The 20,584-nt window shown below is 41.4% G+C and overlaps 1 protein-coding gene across 1 annotated transcript in view; it reads right to left on the reverse strand.

Moving 5' to 3' along the window:
- The window catches only part of PEPD (peptidase D), a 339,112-nt gene that overhangs the window by 124,541 nt on the left and 193,987 nt on the right, over positions 1-20,584 (reverse strand). Inside the window, exon 10 of the mRNA XM_056525786.1 lies at positions 4,533-4,601. Within this exon, the coding sequence (XP_056381761.1) occupies positions 4,533-4,601 (69 nt within the window). The remainder of the gene's footprint in view (positions 1-4,532; positions 4,602-20,584) is intronic.

The following is a 20,584-nucleotide window of genomic DNA, read 5'->3' on the forward strand; positions in this document are numbered from 1 at the left end:
GTTCAAGTAGGTGACACCCACTCCTTGCTGTGCACCGCAGGAGTGGGCTTTTTTTAACGCTACTTATATTTGTTATTTAGAATTTAACTGTAGATGTGGTGGAGTTGCTGATTAAAAACACAAACTGTCACACCCCTACATGTTTCACCACCTCTGTTGCTTCATCAGGGAGACAACCGACAGTTTGTTCCTCACACATATTATTTGGTTTAATAAAGGTTAAGTTTATATTTTTGTGTGACATATGCAATAGAGAGATTATTTAACCCTCTGGGTTAATTTGTTGTTTAATTGTATTGCCTCAGCATATGTCATTGGGCTGTAAGATAGTAATGTGTGTACAATGTACGCATCATCACTTGGTATTGTACAGGAGCAGAGAGCCTGGCAGTAAACAGGACTTCCTGCTCCTGCACTATAGTACTGCAGCATAGGCTTCTGCTGCTGGCCACGTGCGATGACATCATGAAGCACAGAGCAGCAGTGGGCGAGGGCCCGGCATTAGCGTGGCAGCGGAGGGAAAGTAAGTGGAATTTTTTATTATTTTTGGAGGGGACCTATAAACTACCTTTCCTACTAGGGCCAGCTACATTAAAGAGGAGGTTACATACCTACTGGGGCTTCTACCTAATAGCAGGATGACCTATCTACCCGGTGCATCTACCTAATGGGGGAAGGGGAATTATCTACCTACAGGTGGCTTTTAGCAGATCGGGAAGGGGGAATTATCTACCACCTGGGGATTTTAGGGGGAGGGGGAGTCATCTAACCACTGGGGACCTACTTATTGATCTGTGTATAGTGGATTTCATTTTTAACAGTATAATGGTATTATTCAGACAATACATTGGTAAAATGTTATCATGGTGTTGGGGTATAATATTATTACTTTTTTTCAAACTAACCCTTCAGAAAACTCTTGGTGGTCCAAGCGTAGTAGGTCATTATACATCTTTAGTTAGGGGCTAGGTGGCCTTGGGTTAACTATGACACTGTGATGCCAAACTGTTTTGTCACATGTGAAAATAATAAAGCTGGTTGTGGTCAGTTTTGAACTTAATCCACAGTGCTGGATGGAGAATTTCTTCACATGCTAAGCATCTTGCCCCAGAGATGGTGAACGCTCTACTTGCCGTGAAGTTGTGACACAACCAAGCGATGAATCTGTCACTTACCAATTATCTGATTTCTTAGGTTAGAGGCTGAATATGGAAGATGCCACCTGTCTGCACAAATTGATATGATTTTTGGAAGACATGAAACAAAGGAAGCATATAAAAAGAATGAGTAAATGATTGCAAGGAAAAAAAGATGGCTGGCGCTGACACGATTCTATTAAGGTTTTCCCTTCTGACAGAAACCCCTAATAATACAGGATTTATTACTTCAGAGCTGGAAAAGCTTGTTTTTTAATCTAAAGAAAATCAAAGGTAAAAATGACTGATGTCCCTGGTAAATCAAATTGGCTTTGTACTTTAACCTCTTAAAATAAAGTCTAATTTGTTTATCCTCTGGAAATGTCAGCAACGTCAATCTTGCAGTCAATGTACACAGAGCCATCTGCATATTCAGTGCTCGCTCCGGGGTGAGGGTCCTACGTGCACTCACCGAGTGTTTACCACACTACCCTCAGACACACATCGCAAATGAATCTCAACCAAAACGAGTGGCACGGCTGATTTATGAAGCAGCATTTAAGCACTGCTAGATATTCAAGAGACATTACCCTCTGGTGTGCAATATAAGGCCATGTAAAAATCTCAATAGTGAGCAGAAGAATCTGTACCAAGAGGGGTTGAGCTATACCAGTGCTTCCCAACCAGGGTGCTTCCAGCTGTTGCAAAACTACAACTTCCAGCATGCCCAGACAGCCGAAGGCTGTCTGGGCATGCTGGGAGTTGTAGTTTTGCAACAACTGGAGGCCCCCTGGTTGGGAAACACTGAGCTATACACAGACTAAGAGGTTTCCTCATCTCTAAGCATGGGGCCACTGAAAACCTCTTTCAGAAACAAACACAAGGAGATAAGAATCATACAGTTATATTCTTATCCATAGATGGCAGCAGAATTTAGCTATATCCATACATATGGAACAGTGTTATAGTTATTATATTAATTAATATAAAAGCATTATTTTCATGTACATATGAAACACTTAAATAGTTATATTTCTGTATATAGGGATAGTACAATAAAAGTAATATTCTTATTAAAAAAAGAGGCAGTATTATAGTATTTATATTCCCTACATAACAAGCATTATTAGGGTGCACTCACACATACGTATTTCTTTTTAAACTCGCAGTGAGTCTCTGCGGGCTATCCAAAGCAAATATTTTCGGCAGCGGAATCTCTGCTGTTGAAACTCCCACTGCAGACCCAATTGACTTTGCTGCGGAGAGCCAGCGGTGACCCAAGCGATATTATAGTACCGTAGTTATAAACAAAACAGGAGGGAGAGTGGCACTGTTTTATGGGATCCCACCAGGTAACTGTACACAATATTATTTATTATTGTTATTAAGTGTGCTAGCTTGACAAAAGCGCATCTACAGTGGGTGAGTGCGGTTTTTCCTACCTTTTCACGGACTTCTAGTAGTTATAATCTTGCATGTATTGGATAGTACTACTGTAGTAATTTTACTTTTACACGGGCAATATTATTGTAGTCCTCTTTTAGTATTTAGTGGCTGTATAACAGTAAGTATATAGGGGGTAGTGCAGTAGTAGCTTTATTCTTCTACATTGGAGGAAGTATTGTAGTAGCTATAATATAGGGATATTAAACTAATATTTATATTACATAGGAGCATTATAATATCATTATCATATTTCAATTCTTATGCACTGGGAACAGTATTATGTAGTATAAGGGTGCATTCACGCCACGTTTTTGCAATACAGTTCCCGTATACGTTTTCTATGGGAAAACCGTATGGAACCGTATTGAAAACCTTATGCATTGACTCGCCATTGAAAACCGTATGCCAAAAGATGCCTCAGGTTGTGTCAGTTTTGCATCCTGTACGGTTTTGTCAGTTTTTTTCCTGTACCCAAAGCCGTAGTCTACCACGGTTTTTGGTCCGGGTGAAACACTGTATTAAACCGTATACGTTTTTTTTTTAACATGGGAGTCAATGGGAACAGTACAGAACGGTATGTGCGTACGGTTCCATCCGGTTTTCACCATAAGGTTTTTGACTTTGCACAGTTTTTTTTCTTAGAATTTCAATCAAAAAAGTGAAACTTTATTCAAAATGTGGTGAAAAGTTAAAAACGTATACTTTTTTTTCTTAAAAAACGGATGCAACCGAACATCATTTTTCAAACCGTATACGGTTTTTAACTGTATACAGGTGGAAATTTGTACACACGTTTTGATACAGTTCAGTCAGGTTTTGAGGAATCCGTTTTTCATCAAAAACCTGATACGGGAACTGTATTACAAAAATGTGATGTGAATGCACCCTTATAGTATTTACATGTAAAACACAAATAGAGAAACACAGCCACACAGACACCATTTGTATTTTGATCTACTTGCTTTTCAGCATATTTTAAAAAACTAACAGGTTGTTAGTATACATTTTGATCAAAAAGTACAAGCCCACTCGCCACGTGAAAGCCACCTAGTCAGAGTGGGTCCCTAACCTAACACTGGCGTATCGCCAGGCGGCGACCACTGCCTCCAAGACACCATGCCCAGAGGGGGAACCACCCAGTGGCCAAGCAGCCCCAATGCTGCCTGACCAAGCCCCTGGCTTTGGGCCGCACCACCTCACGGACAAAGCAACACAGCTTTGGTGGTGGCCGCCGCCCGGCACTACGCCAATGTTGGGTTAGGGACCTACTCTAAATAGGTAGCCCTGGCGTGGCAAGTGGGATTATGACCACCGCCTCTGAGACACCATGCCCACAGGGGGAACGACCCAGTGGCCAGACAGCCCCACTGCTGCCCGATAAGCCCCTGCTTATAGTACTTCTATTCCTGAACATAGGGAGCGGTATTATAGTAGATATATTCTTGTTCATAGGGGCAGTAATATAGTAGTTATATTCTTGTATATAAGGCAATATGAGAAGCAGTATTATAAAAGTTATATTCCCTCTTATGGTAGGGTCACAAGTAGTGTATACGCTGCGTATTTGATGCATGCGTATTTCTGGACTAGCAAAGTCTATAGAAGTAATAATAAACACCCAGATTTTTCAAGCACTGAAATACACAGTATCAAATACTATACTATACAATATTAAATTTCACCTGACAAATGATCATTTTTGTTAAAATTGACCATTTCCTAAACTATAACAGAACATGTATGCGTGCCTTTAGTTTGTTAGGTCAGATGTTTAGTGGGCCTGTGAAAGACAATAAAATGTCTGTGCCCTTCTCTCAATCCTTTACTAGGTCATACAAATTCACCACTAAGCATAGAACACAATGTTCAAAAGGATAGAAGCAAGCACAACACTTATTACTGATACACCCCATATGCCCAACCCCCCCCCTTTACAGTATCTGTACATACCTGCCACAAATACAAGTGTAAGAAGTGTGTCTCATTCCTCCACGTGCGTAGCAATAGTTTAAGAACACACTGTAAGAAAAATAAATCAGTAATGAATAGAAATATGCATTCTCACACAGGTAAGCATTACAACAATGTATGTGCTGAAGTCATGATGTAACAGGACGGTAGAGACCTTACATCTATGTATATACATCACATTATTTCCCTGTGTATATCACAGCTCACGAGAACAAAGGATTAAAAGAGCTATTTGTTTCTATTACTTGTGCAATGTAAATGCTTTTCACATCTCAGCTGACACAAAGAGAGAACACCATATTTTTGGGATAAAAGGCTTGTAAGCTATTAAGAATATGACTGCTTTCTTTCAGAAACAAAACCCTCCTGTCTATTAGTTGTGTGTGGTATTGACCTATAAATTAATAGGGTTAGGAATGGAGTCATGATTTAATCTCGTACAATCCCTATGTATGCAAATCACTAGTCCGGGTGCTGGAACTGCAGTCAGAAGCTGCCATGTCATTTTAGTAATACAAACAGTATGAAATAAACAGTTTCCAGAGGAGGAAGTAACAATAGGCAATGCCGATGGCACACAGTAGATCACACAGTACAATGGAAACATCAACAGGACTCCATGTACAATCAGAGCTTTATCTGTTATCTATAGTCCTTTATCATGCAGCTAATGTATTGTAGTGAGCTTTATGAACCAGTCTTTTAAGGTTATTACCATGCTAATTTATCAGGGACTAGTATAGCAGCTTTCAGGCTCTCCCTGAAGGAGGTGCTATTTAGTTTTCATAGATAACAAGCTTTGCTTAGATCCATTGTGCCAAAAGTTTTCTGTGAGAGATAGTAAATATGCATGGAGTCTAATTAGCGGGAGATTACAGCGCATTATGGCGGAGGTGGCTCGGAGCTGCGCACATTCATTTTTCACTGTTAATTTTGCTAAAATAAATAGCTGTGGCGGGCCTATGTTTTGGCTGCTAATCAAAGCAGGCCAGATTTCATGGAGAAGATCCCAGAGGAGAAGGTGGTATTGTCTTATCTGCGCACTAACTAGCCGGCTTAGAACAGGGGATTTCAGTGCTTGCCGCTCCAAGGAACAGCAGTACGTCTGTTTAGACCTTATTCAACCAATTCTTCTGCTATTGACTGAAAATGCAACAATATAGCTAAATAGTGTGGTGCAGAGATTGTGATAATACCTGGACCCTGGTGAGTCCTTATGTTACACAAGACCAGAGCAGCACCATACAGGGGCATAACTACGGGTGCTAGTATCGAAGCCTTTGTAGGCTATCCACTATAAGATTTAAGACTAATGGTGCCCATACACTTTATACTAAAATCGTTTGAACCTATCTGTAAGGGGTGCATATATAGTAGCCTCCCAAACTTTCCATCGAAAGATGAGGTTGGGTGGGAGAAGGGTCAGGTGTGTTGGATTTTTGTCTCTCGACCCTTTTATTCTGGGAGGGATAAGCTGGGGCCAAGCAGCTTATTCCTCCCCATAGAGAACACATAGACGTTTGGCCAAGCAGCATGAAACAGGGAAAGGCTCCATAATTACAATGTTGAATAATTCATTATTAAAAATACTAAGCATTGCAGTGGAATCATAGTTAAAAATAAAAAAACTTTTGGAAAGGGGGCTCTAAGTAATCAGAACAGTACCTGGCTGCATATGTCCACTCTGCTTGGCTTGAGTGATACACCTCTACCTGTTTGCGTATAGGGAGAGGACTGTCTGTGCAAGTCAAGCAGGGCAAGGAGTCAAGGACTGCCTTGTTCCTACATACTCTTATAAATACGATTCATACACAACTGGAAAAAGGGAGTTTGCCCCCCTTCAAGCTGCCTGTAGTCAGAGCAAGATGAAACTGATGATCAGTTTCCTTTGAGGGCATTTGCTGATATTAAAGGGGTTATACAGGAAAAAACTTTTTTTATATATCAACTGGCTCCAGAAAGTTAAACAGATTTGTAAAATACTTCTATTAAAAAATCTTAATCTTTCAGTACTTATGAGCTGCTGAAGTTGAGTTGTTCTTTTCTGTCTAAGTGCTCTCTGATGACACGTGTCTCGGGAACCGTCCAGTTTAGAAGCAAATCCCCATAGCAAACCTATTCTATTCTGTGCAGTTCCCGATACAAGCAGAGATGTCAGCAGAGAGCACTGTTGCCAGACAGAAAACAACAACGCAACTTCAGCAGCTGATAATTATTGAAAGGATTAAGATTTTTTATAGAAGTAATTTACAAATCTGTTTAACTTTCTGGAGCCAGTTGATAAAAAAAAAATAAAAAAAAGTTTTTTCCTGGAATACCCCTTTAACATCAATCCTATGACCTGCACTCTGCTAGTACAGGCAAAAAAAATTTTTTACACACTATCAGTTTTTACTATCATTTGTACAAACTCATTAATTTGTTTTTTAAAAGTTTAAATGTTACGTTTTAGTGGGGGTTACATTATTAGGGGTATTTGTGGGCTCATTGATCATTCACCACTGCTCTCTGTGGGATATATTTGAGGTGAAAGACTGCTTGTGCTGTATGAGCAGACCTACTATGGCAGGCTTGGAGGCCTAGTAAAGGCCCCAGCCCCAGTTCATGCACAGAAAAGGGCAAATTATAAGTGAGGGGCACATGTCAGGGGGCATTATATGTGAGAGGCACAGGACATGGGGCAATATATGTGGGGGTCACAGGAAAGGGGGTATTATTATTATGTGGGGGGAACAGGATGGGTTATAACTACTATATGTGGGGGCACAAGTTGGGGCATTATTACTAAATATATATATATATATATATATATATATATATATATAAATGGGACACAGTGTTTTGCATTTCAGAGGTGTAGGCTGGCATTTATCATTGTAGGTGTAAGTGAAACATTTTTCTACACCTTTTTTTTTTGTGTGCTGTAATGTGTAGGAGCACCAAATTAATTAAAAGGTAGCAGACCATTTAATAAATTTTGTGCAGGTCACATTTTCTTAAATTTCACTCTTCACATACACCAAAAAGCTAAGCTAAGTCTGGGCTGGTGTAGTTTTAGAGATTATTCAGTGGCTTTGTGCCTTTTTTGCGCCTTTTCACAAAAAGGCGCAGTTCATAAAACCCGTCCATATCATGTGTATTGCCAAAATCAGTGGATTGCAACTCAAGTGCAAAAAAGGCGCAAATAAACCCTGCTTGCGCCTTTTATGCACCATATTTAGACACAAAAAACTATCTAAAGAAAATTATACATGTCAGCCATAATGTATATTATAAGGAATTTTAGGGGTAGTATGGTGTTTATGGGTCACAATACATTACCGGTATTGTATTCAGACGGTGCATGGCAAGGTTATATTCAGAGCGCACAGTATATGGTGGTTTTATATTCAGAGGGTTCAGTGTGTTGTAATAATATATTCAGAAGGTTCAATGTGTAGTAGTATTATTTTTAGAGGTTACAGTGTGTGGCGCTTTTATATAAAGAGGGTACGGTGTGTGGCGCTTTTATATAAAGAGGGTATGGTGTGTGGCTGTATTATATTCAGAGGGTACAGTGTGTCAGAATTATATTCAGAGGCTGTGTGCCAGTATTATCTTCAAACAATACAGTGTTTGGCGGTATTATAATAATGATTGTTTTCATATAGAGGATCAGAATCCGCTGATATAGGAACCATCTGGGCGTAAAGTTCTGCTGAGTGAACATTTAGCTGGAACAAGTCCTGGCGGTATGTACCATCTGAATTAGATAAGGAAAGACTATAGAGAAGATGTCACTTGTAGTCACTGATATTATTGTGTATTCTCCTCACTATAGAGAAGACATCACCTGTAGTCACTGATATTATTGTGTATTCTCCTCACTATAGAGAAGACGTCACCTGTTGTCACTGATATCATTGTGTATTCTCCTCATTATGTCCTATCAGAGCTGGAGTCACTTGTAAGTAGGGATCGACCGATTATCGGTATGGCCGATATTATCGGCCGATAATCACGATTTTGGGCATTATCGGTATCGGCAATTACCTTGCCGATAAGCGGATAATGCCTGCCCCCCGCACCGCCCCCACCGCACCGCGACCGCCCCCCCCGACCCACCGCGTCGTACCCCCACCGTAGTGCTGGGCGGTATGCCGGTATGGATTTTTGCCCATACCGCTATACCGGTCGGGCCCCTCCCCCACCCTCCGAGTCCATAAAAAAAAATAAAATAAACTTACCCGTAATGGGGTGGTCTGGGCCATCCATCCTTCCTGTAGTGTCCGGCGGCATTCCGGGTGGAGGGTGCACCGGTCCGGGCTGTCCTTCTCCGGGGGTCATCTTCTCCACTCCGGTCAGGCTCCGGCCTAGTACGCTGCATAGACGCCGCTACACCGTGACGTCAGGTGCATCGCTGCGCACGGGCGTCACTGCGCAGCGGCGTCTATGCAGCGTACTAGGCCGGAGCCTGCCCGGAGTGGAGAAGAGGACACCCGGAGAAGGACAGCCCGGAAAGGTGCACCCTCCACCCGGAATGCCGCCGGACACTACAGGAAGGATGGATGGCCCGGACCACCCTGACAGGTAGGGGGAGAGAAGCAGGTGGCGGCGGCCTATGGCACCGCAAAAGCCACTGCAGTGCATTGATTTAAAGCGCCCGCTTTAAATCAATGACCTGCAGCGGTGTCGAGGGGGGATAAATAGCCGATAACTTATACCGGAATATCGGTATAAGTTATCGGCTATCGGCCCTAACCTCCACCGATTATCGGTATCGGCCCTTAAAAACCGATATCGGTCGATCCCTACTTGTAAGTTCTGCAGTAATGATGGGTGAAACAACAACTCCCAGCATAACCTTACCACTACTTAGGTCATACTGGGAGCTGTAGTTTTAAATGGTAAAAACTACTTTAGCATTTTCCCATTCTGTGGCAATTGGTATATTTGATTATTATACTGGAAATAATTTTCTGCAACATGCTACAGCACGGGCATCACAACATGCTACAGCGCGGGCATCACAACATGCTACAGCGCGGGCATCACAACATGCTACAGCGCGGGCATCACAACATGCTACAGCGCGGGCATCACAACATGCTACAGCGCGGGCATCACAACATGCTACAGCGCGGGCATCACAACATGCTACAGCGCGGGCATCACAACATGCTACAGCGCGGGCATCACAACATGCTACAGCGCGGGCATCACAACATGCTACAGCGCGGGCATCACAACATGCTACAGCGCGGGCATCACAACATGCTACAGCGCGGGCATCACAACGTGCTACAGCGCGGGCATCACAACGTGCTACAGCGCGGGCATCACAACGTGCTACAGCGCAGGCATCACAACGTGCTACAGCGCAGGCATCACAACATGATAAAAAAATCAGGGCCTATATCCCTTAATGTTATGTTTTTGCAAATATTTATCCAGTTGCTGTTTAAACGTCTGTACAGACTAATAAAACCGCATCTGCAGGCAGAGGATTCCACATCCTTATTGTTCTTAGTGTAAAAAACCCTTTCCTTTGACAAAATCTCCTTTCTTCCAGTCTAAGGGGGAGATTTATCAAAACCTGTGTAGAGTAAAAGTTGCTGAGTTGCCTATAGCAACCAATCAGATTGATTCTTTCATTTGTAAAAAAAAAAAAAAAAAAAAAAGGCCTTGGTTGCTATGGGCAACTGGTCAACTCTTCCTCTGGACAGGTTTTGATAAATCTCCCACTAAATGTGTGACCATGTGTCCTATGTGTAGTCCTGTTTATGTAAACATTCTAATATATTATACGTAAACTGCTTAAAATGTCTTATGATCTTTGTAAGGCTGGGTTCACACCACGTTTTTGCATTACAGTTCCTGTATCAGGTTTTTGATAAAAAATGGATTCCTCAGAACCTGACTAAACTGTATCAAAACGTGTATACAAATTTTTATCTGTATACGCTTGAAAACCATATATGGTTTGAAAAATGATGTCCGGTTGCATCTGTTTTTTAAGAAAAAAACATATACGTTTTTAACTTTTCGCTCCATTATGAATAAAGTTTTACTTGTTTGATTGAAATTCCAAGAAAAAAAACCTGTGCAAAGTCAAAAACAGTATGGTGAAAACCGGATGGAACCGTACGCACATTCGGTTCTGTACGGTTCCCATTGACTCCCATGTTAAAAAAAAAAAAAAGTATACAGTTTAATACAGTTTTTCACCCGGACAAAAAACCGTGGTAGGCCACGGTTTTCTGTCCAGTAAAAAAAAAAAAAGTAAAAAAACGTATGGTTTGAAAAACGGAGACAACCGTATACATTATGGTGCATACGGTTTTGAATGGGAAGTCTATGGGCACAGTTTTCTGGACGGTTTCATACGTTTTGTTTTTTTTAAACCGTATGCCGAAACCGTATAGTAAAATCTTGGTGTGAACCGACCCTAATATTGATATATCTGTTTAAACATATCCTATCTGTCCGCAGGGAAAATCTCTGTGCGGACAGCCGTCTCCTAGATGGCTAAGCATTCGTGCGGTGTCTGCAGAAAGAATGAGCGTGTTCATTCTTTCTGCGGATACAGAAAAAGGAATTTCCGTGCTGGAAACATCTGGCATGGATATTCTGCCATTTGCACAGCGCAGCAGAATCCTGTTGAATTCAACGGGACTCTGCTACGGGAATGCCTGTGCCGAATTCCGCATTGGAAATTCTGATGTGTGAACATGGCCTATGAGTCTTAAGCAAGGTTAGGACTGTATGATACATTTAATATTGTAAGTACCTTGACCCCTTAACGACGAAAGACAGCCGGGACCCGCGGCTAATACAGGACAACACTGATCGCGGTGATGTCCTGTATTAACCCTTCAGACGCGGTGATCAAAGCTGACCGCCGCGTCTGAAGCGAAAGTGAAAGTATCCTGGCCGCTCAGTCGGGCTGTTCGGGACCACCGCGGTGAAATCGCGGCGTCCCCAACAGCTTACAGGACACCGGGAGGGACCTTACCTGCCTCCTCGGTGTCCGATCGGCGAATGACTGCTCCGTGCCCGAGATCCAGGCAGGAGCAGTCAAGCGCCGATAACACTGATCACAGGCGTGTTAATACATGCCAGTAATCAGCATAGGAGATCAGTGTGTGCAGTGTTATAGGTCTCTATGGGAGCTATAACACTGCAAAAAAAAAAAGTAAAAAAAAAAAAGTGTTAATAAAGGTCATTTAACCCCTTCCCTAATAAAAGTTTGAATCACCCCCCTTTTCCCATTAAAAAAATGTAAATAAAAATAAACATATGTGGTATCGCCGCGTGCGTAAAGGTCTGATCTATAAAAATATATCATTAATTAAACTGCACGGTCAATGGCGTATTTTTGGTCACTTTTTATACCATTAAAAAATGAATAATAAGTGATCAAAAAGTCAGATCAAAACAAAAAATGGTACCGAGTAAAACTTCAGATCACGGCACAAAAAATGAGTCCTCATACCGCCCTGTACGTGGAAAAATAAAAAAGTTATAGGGGTCAGAAGATGACATTTTTAAACATATACATTTTCCTGCAAGTAGTTATGATTTTTTCCAGAAGTACGACAAAATCAAACCTATATAAGTAGGGTATCATTTTAACCGTATGGAACTACAGAATAATAAGGTGTCTTTTTTACCGAAATATGCACTGCGTAGAAACGGAAGCCCCCAAAAGTTACAAAATGGCGTTTTTTCTTCGATTTTGTTGCACAATGATTTTTTTTCCCATTTCGCCGTGGATTTTTGGGTAAAATGACTAATGTCACTGCAAAGTAGAATTGATGACGCAAAAAATAAGCCATAATATGGATTTTTGGCTGAAAAATTGAAAGGGTTATGATTTTTAAAAGGTAAGGAGGAAAAAATGAAAATGCAAAAACTGAAAAACCCTGCGTCCTTAAAGGGGTTAAGCAACACCTTATTTTCTGTCCGCCAACACAAAATACTCTAATAGTGCCCCTCCCCAGACTAGACTTGGGATCCGCCCCTGTAACAGACTAGAGCTTCCTGCAGATGAAACTATATGAGCACCTCTTCTGCAGACTGCTCAGCTCTGCTGTTGGCTATGCCAGCCAAGCACCAGGAGCGTGTTAGGAGACGTGCCTACATGCGGAAGCACTTCTACACACAGCACTACTTTTAAACTGGAAGATGAGAACTGCAGGGGTCTGAAAGTGAATATAAGTGGCTGCAACCCTAATATGTACTAGGAAGGGACCACAAGTGTCAGCTGCTGCAACTTGTGCCATAGTTGCCATACCCTAGATAGGCCACTGCCTGGCAGTAAGGGCATGGTAACAAGTTACAGTACTCAATAAAAATGATTCACAGCCATTACCATTTTTTCCAGCAGTTTTTTGGTGCACTTGTACACCAACTATTCTGTGGCTTAAGGAAGAAAAATGAGTCTAACACGTAGAAAAAGCGGAGTCAAATACATTATACCACGTGCAGCATTTAAATAAATCTTATTTAATGCTGTACACAAAACATGATGGGTGTTTACTTTGCAGAGCTCTTGTCCCTGTCTGTGAGTTATAATTCTCTAATAAAACATCTGAAGGTCAATTATATTCATGGACATGTTAAATTATTATTATATGCTGTGCCAACACCAGAGAACGCAGCGGGAACGATCACATTCACAGCTCGGCATCTGGATCAGCAGAATTCAAGCCATGGGTATTCTGAGAGTAAATGCAATCTGCTCTTTTGATTAGGTAAGGATATACCTTGATAGCAGATGAAGGTTACTAATATACTCCAACACATACTGGAGGGAAAAAAGCTAGGTTACCATGTGCTGGGTGCTCTTTTATAGCATCTTACTGGTCGCTATGAGGTGTTGTTGATAAAAAACAAGACTACAACAGACCAAAGGCAAAAAAAATCACCATATATTGTACATATTAAAGGGGTACTCCCGTGGAAAACTTTTTTTTTTTTAATTCAACTGGTGCCAGAAAGTTAAACAGATTTGTAAATTACTTTAAAAAAAAAATATTCATCCTTCCAGTACTTATTAGCTGCTGAATACTACAGAGAAAAGGTTTTCTGTTTGGAACACAGAGCTCTCTGCTGACATCATGACCACATTGCTCTCTGCTGACATCTCTGTCCATTTTAAGAACTGTCCAGAGTAGTAGAAAATCCCCATAGCAAACATATGCTGCTCTGGACAGTTCCTAAAATGGACAGAGATGTCAGCAGATAGCACTGTGGTCATGATGTCAGCAGAGAGCTCTGTGTTCCAAAAAGAAAACCATGTCCTCTGTAGTATTCAGCAGCTAATAAGTACTGGAAGGATTAATATTTTTTTAATAGAAGTAATGTACAAATCTGTTTACAAATCTTTTTAACTGAAGGGAAATAGACACAGGACCGTAGCAAAGCACAATACAAATAAAATGGTAAGATGCACACTAGGATTAGTCATTTGAGGTGAGAGTCTTTAGACAAGCTTAGGCTACTTTCACACCCGTTGCGACCCATCGAGAACGGCCATCTCTATTTTTTTGCCTTTAACGGCAGTTATCTGGATGGGGCACAACGGGCAACAACGGGTCACGATGGATCCCATTATAGTCAATGGGGTCCGTTGGGCACCATTGTTTTTTTAGCTAGAGTGGCAGGAGAAAAAGACAGCGCTTGCAGTAATTTTTCTCCTTCTGTTCTCCCCTGATCTTCTGACATGCGCTGCACTGCTGTGTGACAACGGCAGTGTGAAAGGAGCCTTACATGCATCAACTCTGGGGTGAAATAATGGCTAGATAGTTTATCCATTGTTACTCTTGGAGGCAAGTGAAGGCTAAAAAAAAAGAGAGAAGGGAGAAAAGACCTCAATTCTAGTCTTTTCTCAAACTCAAATGGGAGCATGCTGGTTGCCTTGTGATTTGGTGTTAATATATACATATATTAAAGCTACATGTAGAAAAGAATGAGCAGGACAGTGCACAGAGCAAGAAAACCGTTCAAGTCATGATTATATATGCTAAAGCACTTTATACATAGAGTTGTCGTTAACATAGTTTGTCACCATTTGTCCACTGTCTTTATCCCTCTGGATTCACTGTTGGCATTACTATAGTAATGATATTCTGGTCACTGTTAGTATTATAGTTGTTATATTCTTGTACATAGGGAACAGTATTACAGTAGTTATATTCTTGTTTATAGTTGGCAGTATAATAGTAGTTATATACTTTTTTTTTTATGGGGCAATTATATCCATGGCTTATTTTATAGGTCGGAAATAAACCAAAGATATGTGATCAAGGCAGTCTATATTTAATATGCTCTCCAGATTTCTTGTATTTTTTCTACTCCTCTTTCTCTGTACAGAGAATGGAATGCATGTCCATTATTATAACACTGTTGTTCATTTAACATAATGTATTTGACTTCTAAATCTCTAAGCTTAGGACCCAAATTCTTCTAGGTATATTTTATTACTCTGTAGCTACTGTATCTCATACCTGAATACATACACTAGTAAATTACTGTACACCTACATTTATATAAAGAGGATCTTGACAGTGTAGCTTTCTGCAGCCAAGTAAAAACATCACTCCTCAATCTGATTACAAGGTGTTAATTATTGCACAAGATCCACATCTAATAACTGCGCTCGACATTGAAAGAAGAGGCGCATGCATGGACGTTAACAAGATTATTGCTTATGAAAACCCCCAAGATCTAAGCCTGTCACCTTGTCTGGATACCAGTTTTATTAAAACCAACTCCAATGCTAGCATTAGGCCCCATTAGTGCAATCTATATTCCACGTCAGCAGGTCCCAAACCTACCATCATGTATTTTCAGTAGCACTTGCATTTAAAGAGAGCATCATTCATTTATGAAGGTCATTAAAATCTTAGAATAATACAGCTGAGGTATGGGACAAGAGACTTTGTAGACTATCCCCAATATATGATCTGACTGACAGGCCTGGTAGGTGAAGGATTCTTAAGTAGCCCAGAGGGAAACCTGCTCATATCTAGCCCTCAGGTAAAGTAGAGAAGAGCTGCTGAAGTAAAAAAGAACTTAAATAAAATAGAAAGAAAACTGTACGTTCCAATATTATAAGCCTGTGATGGGTGGAAAAACTGGAGATATAGGTTGAACAGAGACAGTTCACTGGCCTGCGTTGTACTGGGTGTCAAAATCTCAACCATGCTCCACCCAACATTCAGGAGCCTAAAGAGCTGTGTGTTTTCTCCTCTTTTCATACATGTTAAAGCAGGAGCATCGCTGAGGGGGTAAGGGGTTGGGGGTCATGGGGGCTGATGCCCCACGTCTGGTACGCATAGCCACAGGTTTATCTCATGCTTACTCGCTAATGGGTTCTCCAAGACACTTTGCCTGTATCCCCAGGCGAGCGAGCTCCAATTTCAGCTCTATGCGCACATGTGCATACAGGTGAAAGCTGCTTGTCAGTGTAAGTTGCAGGAAGTGTGGAACCTAAGATTTACAATGACATGATGCTGTGACCTCTTTCCCCACACACTGCGGAGAAAGAAGGATGTGGCCCAGCTGTTCTACAAGGCATATTGCTGTATGGACAGGAGGGAAGTATGTGTTTATGTTTTCTCTTCAACCTGACTGTAGCTGGCTTCCTAACTATTTACTCACCTAGCTGGCTACCTACTTAGCTGGTTACATTCCTAGATACCTGTCTACTTACCTAGCTAGGTAACTACCTACCCAACTACAAATGTATTTAGTTTTTGGGGGTATCTAATAATGGGATTAACTACTGTGGAACATATCTACACTAATGGGGGAACTAGTGGTCTACTGTGGGGGACATACCTGCTTAAAGGGGTTCTCCGGTGCTTACACCTCTTTTCCCCTATCCAAAGAATAGGGGATAAGATGCCTGATTGCGGGAGTCCCGCCACTGGGGACCCCCGGGATCATGCACGCGGCACCCCGTTTGTAATCAGTCCCCAGAGCGTGTTCGCTACGGGGACTGATTTCAAACGGGGTGCCGCGTGCATGATCCCGGGGGTCCCCAGCGGCGGGACTCCCACGATCAGGCATCTTATCCCCTATACTTTGGATAGGGGAAAAGATGTGTAAGCACCGGAGAACCCCTTTAATAGGAGACCTACTAACCTACCCAATTTAAGCAGGACACCAAGGGGGGAGATTGTGTAGTGGTGGGAAGTGCACTGGAAAAGAGTCTAAGATGTTTGTTCTGCAGATGCTGAAGGAGTTTTGGCTTGAAGAAGTCAACATAGCAGTCTGGGCTAGACAAAGAATTAAAAGGAAAGCGGACAACTGTGATCAGAAGATACATCAGCGATGAGCCACTGGATGTAACTTTGATCACATATGTTTTGCAGATCCTGTGTACAGCTCTTCTCTACCACTGTATGGGCACTCTTTGGTCTTTTGTATAATGGCTTTTATACAGTAACAATAAAGTGGTAGTCATTGTGTGGCAGAATTATTTGTCCCTCGTCCTTAACTGGTCACACACAGTGCACATATTTCATTTAGCATGTACAGGCTATCTGAGTATGTACAGCTTGTGTGAGGGTAGAAGAAGTGTTGGTGCAGTAATCACACTTTGTGTATAGGGTGAGATCTAAGGGTGACAGGAGTGAGACTGATGCAACCACATTGTACTGGTATTCGTGAGAATACTGACAGAGGAGGCTGGGTGCGATTGGGCATGGTTAGGGTTGTGACTGATTGGTGTGGTTAGGGCATGGTTAGGGGTGTGGCTGGGGTTATGTACTCTAGCACTTTTGGAGACCTAGTAATGCCCTGCCTAAAAGCATCCTAATGCTTCCTAACATACCAAAAGCTTCATACTTTGTGAAATATGGTCACTCTTCTGAAGCTGATTCTGGGTTAAGGGTGGAAGCAGTCCATGCTCAGGGATGCTCTGGGCTGGCCGAGCTGGAGATCTGAGAGTGCTTGTGCAAGATCACAGCTTGGAATGGCTAAGTGTTGCTGTGGAGGGGGGAGTTAAAACCGAAACTCGACCCTTTGACAAATGTTTGCGCCAAAACTTGTGTTGGGGAACCATCACTCCCATGTCCTGAGCAAACGGTTATACGGTAATCCCCATGAAAAATCTGCCTTTGCCTTAAAAGCTAGCCATTATATTTGCTTGGGAAGTCTTTCATATCTGTGGGTTACTCAAGGAAATAGTCTCTGACAGAGGAAGCCAGTTTATATTTAAATTCTCCACATGGGTAAAGGTCCAAAGATTAACCATAGGTGATTAGCGGGACCCTTTAATCATGTTGGGAAAAGGTAGGATGTCCACACGAAACCTGAACCACACCTTCACCTGAAAATAGCTTCCCAGTATATTGGGCATATTTCAATGAGTTAACCCAGTTGCCTATGAATTTGACCTCCCACATTCCATGGGGATTTACAGGGACTTTAATGTTTCGCTCTTAAAGCTGTTGGTATGCATTTGCTACACCTGGCTACCTCCACGTCCTCGGCTGGATTGGCAATCATAAGGAATATGAGGCACCGTATTTTCCCACATAGGAGTAGTTGAGAGAGGAATACTCATTCCTCCGCTTCACTACAAAATTCAGTTCAGAATACATTATAAACTCCTTACTCTCACAGTTCCCCACAGTGCTGCACCTCCCTACATCTTCTCCTCATCTCTGTCTACCATCCTACATGTGCTCTCCATTCTGCTAATGATCTGAAACAGACTTCTTACAAAATTATAAGGGAATGGTGACTAAAAGATATCTGAACCTTTATTCATAGATACATAGTTTGGTGGGAAGAAAGAGACTTAGGCCCATCAAGTTTAACTAACTGTGAGAAAAAGATGTGGATAATGTGAGGTGTATGGGTAACTAGAGAACATTGTTTCCCATACCTATCTGAGCTATTCAGGAGAAATATTTTCTGCCTTATCTCTCTTTTCTGCACTCAACTTGCTTCTCAGAAAGTAAGTTTAGCTTATATTGAAGGGGTTGCCTAGGAATAGAAAAACAGCTATTTTCTTAAAAAAAATAAAAAAAACAGCACTTCACCTTTCCTCAGGTTGTGTGTAATATTACAACTTTGCTCTATTCACTCCAATAAAATGTGCTGCTTGACCACACACAACCTTAGAACAGATATGGTGCTGTTTTATGAAGAAATCAGTTGTTCTTTATATTCTGGATAACACTTTTAACCAGCTGCACACTGTTTCCCTGGCTTATCAGCCAGCCCATTCTCTGCTGGGCCCTGGCTATTTAAAGGGCTTCTCCGGGGAAGTTAAAGCGTACCTATTATATCACAGAAAAAAATATATATAACTTATGTGTCTTGCTTCTGTATTTCTTTTAAAATCATCTTCTTATATCAGATCACACTGAATTTTCCTCTTCTCACAGGCAGGGGGCATGTAACTCTCTTGCCCTCACTGTACAACAAAAGTCTATGGGAAGGGGATAATAATAAGGAGATAATTCATTATTTTATTTAATTAATTTATTTGCCAATCTAAATGGTATAATTCCATCCACATTATCCAAATTAGTCTTAATTAAATGGAATACCATTTTTATGTCTTTTACCAAGTCTATGTAAGAACCTTCTTTCAGCTCTTAGTAACACTGAATGGTCCTTCTCATCGTCAGGGTCAGCCATTGGTCAGGTACCGTGTGATCAGTCCGACTGCTGGGATCTCACATGGCTTCCATAGCTTCCATCTTGTGGACCTCTTTCAGTGGAAGACCTCTTTGTCTTTGTCTGTCCTTTTCAGCCTACAGTCTACAGCCTACAGTCTACAGTAAAGTCTACAGTTCAAAGTTTCCAAACATCTGGTTTACCAGACTTATTAGTTAGACACACCCTCCTAAATTGGAATTCCCCAATGAATGTAGGTTGGGCGTGTACATATGGTAATGACTATGACATCACTATAATACCCAGAATGCATTGAGCATATCACCCATAATAGAAAAATTCACGTGTAGTCACAGCACCGGTAAAACATCCATTTATTAGAAATCCATTAAAAATTCAGGAGATACAAAAAAGGTGCAACCAGCATGTGTGAGGTCGAAACTTCCCCCTCTGACGCGTTTCCGCCCTACCGGGCCTTAATCATAGATACAAGGGGTAGCATTGCCTGGTATTTAAAGGAGCCGCAGCTCCGCCCCAATATAGGGAGGGAATATAAAATTAAACAAAAATACAGAGTGCAAAAAATCTGAAAAAAAATATATAACTCATAACCAAATCGAGCCTATGATTCATGCCCTTCGGGTATGAGGTATTAAGCATCAATATCCAATAACCTTCTCGGTTTAACAGTTTGGAATGTATGTCTCCTCCTCGCTGTGGCATTGTAACCCTTTCTATTCCAGTTATTGTAAGGGTATTAATATTGCCTGTATGAACAAGAACATGAATCATAGGCTCGATTTGGTTATGAGTTATTGAAAATTCCTTTTTTTCTTCTATCATACTCTATATATCTAAAAAAAAAAATTTTTTAAAGTTTATGGTATTAGTTTTTTTCTGCTTTTTTTCAGCTTTTTTTGCACTGTGTATTTTTGTTTAATTATAAATTCACTCCCTATGTAGGAGCGGAGCTGCGGCTCCTTTAAATACCAGGCAATGCTAACCCTTGTATCTATGATTAAGGCCGGTAGGGCGGAAACGCGTCAGAGGGGGAAGTTTCGACCTCACACATGCTGGTTGCAGCTTTTTTGTATCTCCTGAACTTTTAATGGATTTCTAATAAATGGATATTTTACCGGTGCTGTGACTACATGGGAATTTTTCTACTTTGGAGGCAGTGAAGGAGGACTGATTGCACGTGCACGGAGAAGGTGAGCGCTTCCAATTTTCTTCGTATTTTTGATATCACCCATAATGCCTTTCCTGTCTGTGTAATGTCACCTACCCATCCACTAGGTGGTGCTACTGCATAAGCAATTAGCATCATTACCATTAAAGGTTAACTGTCAATAACTGGTCTTAAACCCCCATGCCACACTTGACGTATGGAGCCATAATTAACAAACAGG

The sequence above is a fragment of the Hyla sarda genome, chromosome 6, assembly GCF_029499605.1.
Source record: "Hyla sarda isolate aHylSar1 chromosome 6, aHylSar1.hap1, whole genome shotgun sequence".
NCBI lineage: Eukaryota > Metazoa > Chordata > Amphibia > Anura > Hylidae > Hyla > Hyla sarda.